A 12910-nucleotide genomic window follows, 5' to 3' on the forward strand; every position below is an offset into this window, starting at 1 on the left:
TTTAAGTTATTAACGATTAAAGTCGCTGCTCACACATGGCCTCTTATGGAGATTTTTCTGTTTAGTATGAAACCATATTATCAGCTCAGATGGTAACGCAGTTTCGAGCTAAACAGAAAAATCCCCCTAAGAGCTTATGTATAAGAAGCGACTTCAATCTTAATAACTTGAAAAGAGAAAATCTGAAAAAATTGTTGGAAAATTCATAGATAATTCCATTGTGATTATAAACATTCTATATGAATTCCAGATGAATGCCATTATTTACCTTTTTTGCGTGAAACACCTTAAGAAGAACGAGTGAGAAAAGTCATCTCATCGAAACGAAAAAAATCCGGTAATACTATGCAAGATCCCCTCACCTTAGATTTGTAATTTTATATTGTGATTCGATGCATTTTTATGCCGTTATTAATGGGAAAAATTATATAAAAGGTCGCTCACAAAAACTCAAATCATTACGGTTATTGTGAGGTGTGAATACGTTGTAGTTTATTGGTATCATTGGCCAGCTGATCAATTAAAAATGATTGGCTAACCCCCCTCTCCTCCTCACACTCCCCACCGTCGCAGCACCAACGCGGCATCCACATCCGGAAGCCTATGATATCAATAATCATGGCCGCGAAAGCCTCAAAACTAACATCGTAGTCTATCTTGGAAGAAGAATAGTAGATTACACACCTTGGCCAGTAAAGTAAGGAATGTCTCAGATCATATGTAATTGTCGGCCGAGGCGAAGCCGAGGTCAACAAACATGTGATCTGAGGCTTTCTTATTTACTGGCCAAGGTGTGTATACTATTTTTCTGCTCGACGTAGCCGGAAAGTGGCAACTTCGTTTAGCGCAGCGGCCAGGAAGTTGACGCTTTCCGGCCGGAGGGCAGAAAAAGAATTTGCAAATTTGTTGAAATTATGAGTAAATACTCCTATAGTTTTACCAAAAAACCCAATGTTTCGGTTCCTCTATGCAGGTCCCATCTTCAGGGGCATGTCTGTTTTTGAAAATGTTTAAACTGGAAATCAGAAAAAAAAAAGGCATTGATACTAAATAATTCATGGCCAACACCTCGTTTTCATCAATTACTCGCTCAAAGAAAATATCTCAAGAGATTGACATTTTTTCTAATCTCTTGACACATCGCGGAGAATTCAATGAATATTTATTTACAGACTCTCCACCAAGAGATAGTGGCTCACAAACGAATCATCGAGGCAGTCTCAGAGAAGGCGAATGCCCTCTCCCAAGCATCTCAAAATCAACCAGACATTATGGAAAGTGTTTCTTCAGTCTCGAAGAGATACACTCAATTGGTAGCTTCCTCCCACGAAGGAATAAGAAACCTCGAAAAACTTGTGGAGATCTTCCAGCAATTTCACGACCTTCAAAAAGTCTATCAAGACTATCAGAAGCAGCAGTGGGATAGGCTTGGCAGTTATACCGATTATACTGGGAACAAAGCGGGTCTGCAAGCCAGGCTGGTTAAAGTTGTGGAGATCCAGGATGGACTGAGTGAAGGGGAGCACAAGCTCACTGTTCTCGAAGAGCACGTCAAACTAAATGCATCAACTCTTCCACCTAGGTCGCAAGAATCTATGGAAAGAGACGTGTCCAATCTCAGGTAAATTCTCATGTCATTTTACATAATTCAGTAGCGAAGCGGTAGAGCGGAATTTCTCTCGTGAAAAGCTTTCCTACTTTTGTCCTCGAACATCAGAGCTTTCATTTGACCCTAAGTTTCCGGACATTTTAAAATGATTTTATTATTTAAACTTTGCAGGTCGGAATTTGAATCTCGATATTGAACCGTTAGAAAACATTAAAAAAAAACAAATCTGAGAAAAAATATCAGAAAGTTTACTTTTGGAGGAAGATTGATGAAATTTAGAAAAATTGCAGGCGGCTGTATTTTCGATGCAGCTGTAATTGTACGTGGATACATTCATGGTCTTTCCTTCTTTCTCGAATTTCCTCGAAACTCCTTGAGTTTTTTCGAATTTCCCAGAAACTCCCTCAATTTCCTCGAAATTTCTAGAAACCCCTTGAATTTTTTCGAAATTTCAAGAAACTTCTCGAATTACCTGGAAATGTATAGAATTTTCTAGACTTTTCTAGGACCGTTTCCCAAAATGACCCCCCATACTGAAACCATAGATGTATCCACATCAAAATAATTTAAAAATTGCAATTTTTTTCAACTACGAGCATTTTCTATCAATAATTTATAAATGCCCGGTTGCTTGGCGTAGTGGGTAAGTTCGTTGCTTCACATGTGAAAGGTTCCGAGTTCAAAATCCGGCCGGGTAGAATGGTGAGATCTAACCATTTAAAGTCTTGATCATCATCGCAGTATACCCCAAGCGGGTCGAAGCGATGTAAAGTAACGATGAAAAAAAAGATAAACAATTACCTTTACCAGAAAACGATTTCATGCCTAGAAAATAAGGTTTACGAAAGTTGAAAAAATTTCAATTATTTATTTACAAACAGCGAATTATGATTAGAAAAATCATAATTCTGCGCAAAATGTAATTTGGATGACGCTGAATATTTTTCAAATTTTTCTGACGCAATTTAATTGATAAATTTGATAATCGAAAATGGTTGAATCTCAAATCGATCTTGACTATTGGCCAGTTTTCAATGAATATCTTGCAACCTAAGGGAGAAAGCAACATTTTTGTCATAATCTTTTTTGGCGAGCGAATTTCGGGCTACGAAAAATATTTTGACAAAAATTTCATTATCTCCCTCAAATTCGAAGATATTTCTCATAAACTTGACTAAGGGCTAAATCGACTTGGACCGTTTTACCGCATCGCTACTGAATCTATTGTCGGAGGATGCATGGAAAAAAATGAGCGAGAATCATTCATGCTGATTTTATAATTTTAGATTCGAGAACAAGAAATTTGCGACTGCAGTGAATGACGTAGTCCGTCGCCTCGAAGAGAGAATTCAATCGTGGAATGAGTATGAAAATTCCCTAGAACGTCTTTTAGCCTGGCTATCGGAGGCTGAAGCAATCCTGAAGAATTATACACTGAAGAATACGATAGAGGAGAAGCAAGAGCAGCTGGAAAAGTACCAGGTAAGTGATTGTCACCGATTGTCCACCAAAACAATTAATTCTCGTAATTCACCAATATCCAACGTTATTCATCGTTGCAGTTTGTTAAACATTCGAATTTAACTGTGATTAACACATTTTGTGTCAATGATTGTAAATCCCACCAGGAATTACGAAAGACAGCTGAATCACGAGGAATCGAGGTGACGGAACTGGTGTCACACAGTGATCACTTGGAGCAAGTAAGATTATCACTTGTGGTGCCAAGTGAACGTTGATTCTGTATCTACTAACGCCTCTGATGCTAATGAAAAACTCGGAGGCCATAGAAATGTCGAAATAAGAAATTTTCATTTTCACCTGGGGCCAGGGGGTCAGATCTTGGTTGTGGAAAGAAAAAATGCTTGCTTTAGGGGAGATGACGCTCGAGAAAGCTGCTGAAGGCTTTGGATCGTGCTTCAATCATCATTATTCTCCATTTGTGTTTACAGCTTCTATTGTTAACGCCAACAAAAATCGTTTTGCTTCCGAATGGAAGCTTTGTAACCTCTCAAATTTAAGCTATCAATTTTTTGCGTTAGGGTATGGTACTAGTAATATGGCCTACAAAGTCCGAATACGCAATTTTTAAATCGTGTCTGATTGTATCTATGTATGTAATTTTCTCTTCGTTTTTTTCGACATTTTCTTACAAGGGATCAATCGAATTTCATGAACTTTTTCACGAACTAGCACCATTGATGCCCTTTTTCCTGTCAGATTCGATATTCCTTTTTTCAATTGATTGTTTATAATTATTTTCAGCTGTTAAATTTTTATATTACAATAAATAATTGACTCATGTTCTAATTTCTATACTCACTGAATAAGATTTTGATCATAATTACAATTCAGTTCCTTCTAGAAAACACTTTAAAGTGTGAATTTCTGGAATTCAATGTTTGTTGATACTCCGAGATTCACCCCGGGAAAAAACGTTTTCATTTTTCGATAAAAAAACATTGAAATACTATTTTCCGCGTGATTTTTCCTCGGAAATTCGATTTTGGAAGTTAAATTTGTCGCTGACCGTTAAAAATAAGAGATGCGAATTTTTTTAATCGAAAAATGGACTCAAATAAAATCTCCCAGTGTAATTTTTAATATAGTTTTTTTAAATATGATCCCAAATTTTCGTCCTTGAGTTATCAAAAATGCGGGAGAAGATACATTTTTAAGTTTATTGGCCAACCAAAAAATGTCGTTATTTTCAATGGATCGATTATATTCTCGAAAATATTTATGAGTATCAACTAGAATGAGTGAATTTCCACAGGAAGGGAAAATGAATGGAAACCGTACAGAAAGAAATGTATTAGGAGATATTAATATGAGACAGGCCTTTTGGTTTTGCATACATATTCGATTGCATTAATAAATTAAAAAATTTATTCGTCAATATTAATAATTGATTGGGCGCCAGTTAGTTTATCGTTAGCTAACAATGTTTTCCCGCCTTTTCGCGGGGAGTAGACGGTTGGAAGACCCAAGACTGGGAAATTCGACAGAGAAAGAGAGAGAAGGAAATTAGACGAGAATATTAATAAACAGTACTCACTGCTTTACGTCGACAACTACACTTAGCTCGTTCAACAGGAGCCTCAAAATGTTCTCGGGAATCCACACAATATAAAATCACTAGAAAAACAACACAAAATAATAATTAGAAAACCGAGTACATTCACACGATTCACTGCCGGGCGAAGAGCGTCACAGCTCACGCTGGCGACTTGTTGCCTATAGTATTCGACGCAGGCGTTGGCGATAATCGATACTTTAGGGCCTGTACCCATGACCATGACCTTGGCGACGACCCAATCACGCTGTGCCGCCCCCTTATGCCTCGGAAAAATTCAAAACAGAGTGCGTGAATAATAAATTAAATGCATCAAAATTCTTCAATATAATAAATAAATTTATGTTCGACAAATAAATTCAAATAATTCCCTAAGGCAGCTCGCGAGATTGTGTCGACCACGCACGAAAAAATTTAATAGAAAAACCTATCGAATTCGTTTCAAAATTCTATTGAATTTCTATTGAATCTTCTATTAGTTTTTGGCTGATTCTATTGACATGTTCAATAGAAAAAAATCAATAGAAAAAGTCAACAGAATTCGATTTTTCTATATAACTTATTCTTTTCATATATTTTCTATAGAATTTGCTCGACTCAAATTTTCCAAGTTTTTTCCATTCTATTTTTCTTTTCTTCTCATCAAGAGAATCAAACGAAAAAACTTGGAAAATTTGAGCCGAGAAAATTCTATAGAAAATATCTCAATAGAATAAGTTATACAGAAAAATTGAATTCTACTGACTTTTTCTACTGAATATTTTCTTTTGACCATTTCAATAGAATCGGCCAAAAACTAATAGAACAGTTCAATAGAAATTCAATAAAATTTTCTAACGAATTCGATAGGTTCTTCTATTAAATTTTTTCGTCCGTGACGCGAAGGGAAAAACAATATTTCCCGTCACAAATAGATGTATTGACAAGCGAATAACTTTCAAAATGTATCTTCTCCCGCAATTTTGGTAATTGAAGAGCGAAAATTTGTGATCATACTCAAAAAACAATTTTAAAAAAATACATTGGGCTTTTTTGTTGAGTAAACTTTTCGATTTAAAAAAAATTAAGAGGGTCCGAATGTAGAATCATTCGACAGAACAAAACAAGACCCAAAAATTTAGAATGCACAACAATTGATAGTACTACTATGACACGCAAAAATAGAAGAAGAGAACATTGAAATAAGAATTAAAATACAAGAATTCATCCGGAAGCAAATTGCTAATTTATTAGCAACAATAACTACACTCATTTATTCAAAAACTGCAATTATCCACTCGTTTCTTTTAATTTCAATTTCGATAATTGCAAAGTGCAGGAGGCGAAGACATCATCCAGAGCATCCTCAATCATCACATTCAAAATTCATATTCTTCTAACACCCGCTTGCGGGGCAAAATTAATTCAGCACAATCTACCATGGCTTTGATCCCCCACCGGGGAAATCCAGAATGTCGAAAACGTCGTAAGGTTTGGCAATAAAACGTCCAAGACCTTGACGTTTACGTCATTTCGGCTCATCCCCGACGATTATTCCACCAGAGATTTGACCCTCCCGTAAAATATTTTCAGTCTCTGTTGACCAATCTCCGAAGCCACGAAGCAGAGTTCGACAAGATGAGCGATGACTCTTCAGATTTAATAGAATCCAGTAACGAGACGAGATTCTCCTCAAACGTCCAACAAATCACTTCGCGCTTCCAGTCGATCCAAGCAACGGCAAAGGAGCTCGTTAAAAAATGCGAACAAGCAACTCAAGATCATTTGGTGTACCTCGAACGCTACAAACAGTGCACAGACTGGCTGACAGCCTCACAATCCCACTACCAGGCGACATCGGACATATCAACAGCGGACAAACAGGAGCTGATGGTCCACGGTGAGACCCTGAGGAATCTCCTAGCTCGCATTGCAGCTGGCACTCTCCTGGTGAACAACGCAGTCGAGGCTGGAGAGCGTTTGTACCCAACGACAGGTTCAGAAGGTCGAGAGATCATTCGCCAACAGCTGCTGGACCTCCAAAAAGCCCTGGAAACTCTTCACGACGGTGTCACATCGACAGAACGCGACATTCAATTGAAAATATCGCGATGGCTGGGCTTCGACGAATGCAGTGACAGCTTCGAGAAGTGGCTGACTAAATTGGAGAAGCAAATCAAGCCTGAAATCGAGCTGAGAACAACCCTAGATGAGAAACGAATTCAGCTACAAGTTTATCGAGACTCGCTTCATGACATTCAAACACACCAGGAGGATCTGTTCGCCCTTCGAGACAGGGCGGAGAACCTCCCCGATAAGACAGAGAGAACTGACAAAGTCCTCGCTGGTTTGGCGCAAAGACACGCAACACTGCTGAAACGAGTGCAAGCATTTGTGGAGAAGTACGAGGCCATCGTCAGCGATCATCAGCAGTACAGCAAAGCTGTCATGGAGACTCATCAGTGGCTGGACGCAACCCACAATGCAGTGAATCTCTGGGGGGACACTGACCTGGAGAGAGTCTCACTCCATACGAATCTAGACAGACTGAAGAACCTTCTGCAAGGGCTCCCTGAGGACGAGCCCAGAATTCACCAGATCGAGAAATTGGGGGAGAAGGTGATCCCAGGGACTCTTGAATCAGGCCAAGTAAACATTCGATCCCAGATTGATTCTTCTCAACAGGAATGGCAGAGCCTGGTCTCAGCTATAAAATCAACGATCGATGCGCTTGAAACGAAACTCCAGCAGTGGAACGAATTCGAAATATTGAGAGAGAAATGTCTGGAGTGGATTCAGGATACTGACACTAAACTTCACGCTGTAGATCTCAAATCGACGTTGTCGGAGAAGAAGGAGCAGCTGGACAAGTTGCGAGCTCTTCAGGGAGAAGTCAGAGCCAAAGAGCTGGAAATTGATGCTGTGACTGAGAGGGCTCAACAGTTGAACAAAAGCTTGACCTCTCGTGCCTCAAATATTTCTGAACTCGGTATCAAGTATCACCAGATCAGTAACAAAGTTAAGGAGTTGAACAATCGTTGGCATCAGTACGTGGCCAATCACCAGGACTTTGACAATCAGATGGCTGCCTGCATGGGCTGGTTGGAGGGAATCGGTGAAAAGCTCGGCTACTGCTCGGACCTCAGTGCCTCCTCCCGAAAGGATTTGGAGATCAAAATGGAGATGATACAGGGACTGCTACTCTACAAAGAGGATGGCTTTGCGAAAATCCAGGGGATCATCGAGTTGGCGCAAAGTGTTCTTGCTAATACTGCGCCAGGTGGTCACAAAGCAATCAACCAATCTGTGGCCAGACTCCAGGAGCAATGGAGCTCACTAGCTTCCAAAATGCTGGAGACAAAGACTAATCTCGATGACTCTATCAACAAGTGGACTGGACTCCTGGAGCAGATTCAATCGATCACGAAGACTGTCGAGTACATGCAGACGTCTCTCAACGAGCTTCTCCCATTCCAAACGACAATGTCGGAGAAACGAGCGCAGCTGGAGCGGATAAAAGCTCTGGAGGAAAAAGTTAGATGCGAGAATATTGAGGTTGACGGGTTGAAGGCCAAAGTCGCTGAGATGATTGCCAGTGGAGTTCAGGGAGCGTCAGCGTCTCAGGCTCAAGACACCCTCAATAAATTTGACCAACTGTTCGAGCAGATTAAATCTCTCCTGATTCAACGTGAAGATCAATACAAGGACCACAAGATTTACAAAGAAGCTCACGACGATCTGATCGCTTGGCTGAATCGTGCGAGGGAGAAGATTCCGACGATTAAGCAGAAGACTCTGAGCGATAAACTGGCGATTGAAAATGCTGTCGCACCACTGGAGAGCCTCCTCAACAAAAAAGCTCAGGGAGAGCTTTTAGTGGAGCAGCTCCAAAATACTGGACAAGTTGTTTGCGCCAGCACCAGTGCCCAGGGTAAAGAGGTAATCAGGAACGAGATCAGGGCACTGGCTGAGAGCTTCGAGACCATGTTCAGGGAGATTCAACAGCAGAAGAATCAGTTGGAGGAGACTGTCAACCAGTGGCGAGAGTACAAGGACGAGTACGAGCGTTTGAGTGATTGGCTTCAGCAGTACGACATCCTGATCAAGACGCAGAAGAACGCACTGCTGCCCAATATCGAAGAAAAAGAGAAACAAGTGAAGGAAGTCCAGGATATTCTCGAGAATTTGGTCAAGGGTCAAGAGCAGATCGACAAGTTCAACAGGGCAGCTTCTACCCTTCTGTCCTCTCACTTGGATACTTACGTCAACAATCAACTGAGGCACTTGAACTCCCGTTACCAGGTTCTGGTGAATCTCGCGAAGGACGTGCTGAACAAAGTCGAAAATAATTTGAGCCAGCATCGGGAGTACGACTCGAACCTCGGCAAGGCGCAAGAATGGATCGACAATGCCAAACAAATAATTCGCCAGGGAACAGAGGCTGCCTCGACCAGCAGTCGTGAGGAGCTCCAGAAGAGATTGGACAAGATTCAAGATTTATTGAAGAAACGCGAGGAGGGACAGAACCTGGTGCACTTGACCGTCAATTGCGGTGAGAAAGTGGCCAGGAACACGAGGTCCGATGGACGGGAGGAGATCAATGCTCAGCTGAAGGAGATCCAGAACGACTGGGAGCGTTTGGTGAAGAAGATCTCAACTACTAAAGTTCACTTGGAGACGAGCCTCCTTCAGTGGGCTGACTACAGTTCGTCCTACTCGCAATTGCAGCAGTGGATCAACGACAGGGAAGCCAAACTCCAGCAAGTCTGCGAGCAAAAGGTTTCCAAAGCGAAGAAAGGCCTGGTGGGGCTCAATTCACTGGCAATTGGAGAACGAAAGGCCAACTTGAGGCAGACGAACAGTATCGTCCAGGACATCGTGGCCTTCGAGCCGATGATTCAATCTGTAACGACAAAAGCAGAGGATCTTCAGCAAGCAACACCGGCCACCGAGATCTCGATAAAGTACGAAACCCTGAGCAAACACGCCCAGGAGCTGTATGCGAGGCAAAAGGAAACCGTGGAGCAGCATCAAGCTTTCATCGACAGTGGTAATGAGTTTGTTCAGTGGCTGAGGATCGCCAAAGAACGACTTGGAAAATGTTCAGAGCCCACTGGAGACAAGGAGTCCCTCTCCAGCAAGATAACTCAGCTCAAAGTCCTCCAGAGTGAACTCCCCGAGGGACAGCAGAAACTCGAGAGAGCTCTGGAGTGTGGTAATGCTGCTTGTCAAATAGCAGACGCCGAGGACAAGGAAATAATCGAGGAAGAAGTTGCCATACTGCAAGAGGAGTACGACAATTACGTTGATGCCCTGAACAATGCCAAGAGTTTACTGGAAATCGGTATAGTCAAGTGGACAGAATACGAGGATCAGTACTCTGAGTCGTTGGAGTGGCTCACGCAGACAGAGCAATTGGTTCAGCCCTTCAACAAACTCCAGGACAGCCTGGAGGAGAAGAAAAATGTTCTTGAACAATTTCAGATTCATCTGCAGACGCTATTCGACTGGCAGAAAGAACTCGACAGACTCAACATGAAGGCACAGGTGCTTCTGGAGACCTGTGCTGACACCAGAATATCAAATCAAGTCACCCAACTTACCACAAAGTACAACGCACTGTTGTCCCTTGCGAAAGAAATAATGCGACGACTCGAATTGCATTATCAGGAGCACCAACAGCACAATACTCTTTACCAGGAGTGCCAGGACTGGATTGACAGGACTCGAGACAAGTTGGCTGAGTGCAAATTGATTCCATCGACCCTCACTGAAGTCAACAACAAACTCAACACCTGTAAGGCCATTCGTCAGACGTTGGAGCAGGGCCAGAATAAACTGAGATACGCCTTGGAGCTGAAGGAGAAAGTTATCATGAACACCGAGCACAATGGTGCGGCAAAGCTTCAGGAAGACACTGACAATCTCAGAGCCGACTTTGAGAAACTCATGACTGATGTTGAAGAGGCACGACAGAAGCTGTCAGTTCGTGCCACAGCACTTGAGGAACTCGCCAAGCTCCATCGGCTCATCACCGATTGGATCGACGAGGCTGAAGTCAAGGTGAGACCTGAGGAGCCTCACAAGAACGACTTGAGTGAGAAGAGAGCACTCCTGGAGAAGTACAGAACTGTCCAGAGAGACATGCAGGTCCAGGCTGACACAATCGACAAATTGAAGTCGAAATTGAGCGAGGATTCTAGCATTGCCAGGGGACCCTATGACGCCACCATCTCCAGATACCAGGATCTTCGTAAATTAGTCGGCGAAAAGATCGCAACGCTGGAGGATCAGGTGAGAGAGCACGAGAGGTTCCAGCAGGCTCAGAACGAGGCGTCCGATTGGGTCAGGAAGATGAAGGTGGACGTTCAGCAGTACAGTATGACTCACGGGGAGAAGGAGAAGCTCATCGAGCGGGAGAGGAAGATCAGTGAGATCATGCAGTCGTTGTCCCAGGGAGAATCCCTCATTACGAAAGTGGTCGACCTCAACGAATCGGTAATTCGTTCGACAGGAGCTGAAGGCCAAGACACGATCAGACAGGAAGTGCAACAACTCCAGCTGGACTGGAAGTCCTTGAAGACTCAGTGTGAAGAGTCCCAGAGGACATTATCAAACTGCATATCCATGTGGTCGCAGTTCAATGCCACCACTGATAGCATGAAGGCCTGGCTTGACCAATTCCAGAGCAAAATAAACGACGAACAGAGCCGCGAGAATAAAACTCCAGAGGATCTTGAGAGATGCAAACAGCTGGTGGAGGAGGCAATTCGTCAGAAGCCAGTTCTTGAGGAGTTGAATGACAAGTGTGAAGCTCTTCTCGAAATTTCGGCCTGCAGCTGGGCGAGAGAAAAGACTGTCCAATTGCAGTCAATTTACACAGCACTTCTGACTGACGCCCAAGGGTTGGTGTCAAGAGTGGAGAAAAATTTGTCCGATCATACGGAATTCTTGAAAGCTAAGAACCAAATGGAGGATTGGCTGCAGACAGCGCATGGCTCAGTGCAGGATTGTGCTGGGGTGGGAGATCTAGACTGGGCTCGTGATAAACTCGAGACAACGAGAGTGGTAGCAACTAGAATAACTGAAGGACAGCATTTGTTGTCAACGCTTCAGAACGCCTTCGCCAAAGCAATAAACACTGCACTCCCTGAACAGCAGGATCAGCTGAGGGCCGACATGGCTGCGATGAGGTCCAGTTGGGAGCAACTCAGCATGGATCTCAACACTGTCCAAGCCCAAGTGAAATCGATTCTGACTCGATGGGAGGATCACGGTGACGCCTACGAGAGATTTGACAAATGGCTGAAAGACATGGAGACCACGATCCAGTCGCTTCCTGATACTAAAGGGGAAATTGGCGAAATGAAAACTCTTTGCGAACGCTATCGCCATATTCAGGGGGAGGTCAAGGTCAAGAAGACTGATTTAGATCATCTGCTGGAGGAGTCTGTGGAGCTGTCTTCGTGGGCGAAAGATAGCATAACAGAAGAGAGGGCCACGAAACTTGCCAGCCGCTGGGAGTCTCTGCGAAAGCTCGTGGATGAGCAGAAGAGCCTAGTGGAAAACGAAATCAGAGAGTACAATTCGTATCACAATGCACTTCAGGAAACGGAAAAGTGGCTGCTTCAAGTTTCCTTCCAACTGATGGCTCACAATTCATTGTTCATTACTAGTAAAGAACAGACTCTGCTGCAGATTAAACAGCACCAGAGTCTGCTGCAGGAGATTAATAATTATCAACGCAATTTGGATGAGCTCAAGGACGAAGGACAGGGACAAATCGATCGTTACGTCTCTGTGAATGCTGCTATTGAATCCACCATTCAAACTCAATTGCAAAACGTTCAGGATAGCTATAATTCTCTTCTGAATACCGCACTGCAGATTAAGAATCGCTTGGACGAGTCTCTCGGTAAATTTGAAGAGTACGAGAGAACGTTGGAGAGTATCATGAAGAATTTGGACGCCTACGAGCCGGAGATGAGTGACCAGTTGGACGCCCCATTGGACACCCTTGAGAGTGCAGAGCAGAGTCTGGAGAGTGCTCGAACACTTCATAATAAACTTCAGGCGGAGAAGGCGAGACTTGCGGTGGCTATCGAGGCTTGCGAAGCTGCCGCTGCCTGTGTGTCACGACCTGGCAGTCCGCTTGATGCTCCACCGGTGCAGATACCCCAGCGGGAAGTCGAAGTGAGGACTAGACTCGAAGATTTAATCGATCAGGTAATTACTGTAGTGGTGAA

General features: G+C 43.0%; 1 protein-coding gene across 1 annotated transcript in view; it reads left to right on the forward strand.

The window, feature by feature from the left end:
• Positions 1 to 12910, forward strand: part of LOC107041462 (nesprin-1) — a 132323-nt gene that overhangs the window by 37047 nt on the left and 82366 nt on the right. Inside the window, exons 15-18 of the mRNA XM_029126333.1 lie at positions 1173 to 1621; positions 2896 to 3091; positions 3238 to 3312; positions 6258 to 12899. Of these exons, the coding sequence (XP_028982166.1) occupies positions 1173 to 1621; positions 2896 to 3091; positions 3238 to 3312; positions 6258 to 12899 (7362 nt within the window). The remainder of the gene's footprint in view (positions 1 to 1172; positions 1622 to 2895; positions 3092 to 3237; positions 3313 to 6257; positions 12900 to 12910) is intronic.

This window comes from Diachasma alloeum, unplaced genomic scaffold (assembly GCF_001412515.2).
Source record: "Diachasma alloeum isolate Michigan unplaced genomic scaffold, Dall2.0 Dall_scaffold_00366, whole genome shotgun sequence".
Classification (NCBI taxonomy): Eukaryota; Metazoa; Arthropoda; class Insecta; order Hymenoptera; family Braconidae; genus Diachasma; species Diachasma alloeum.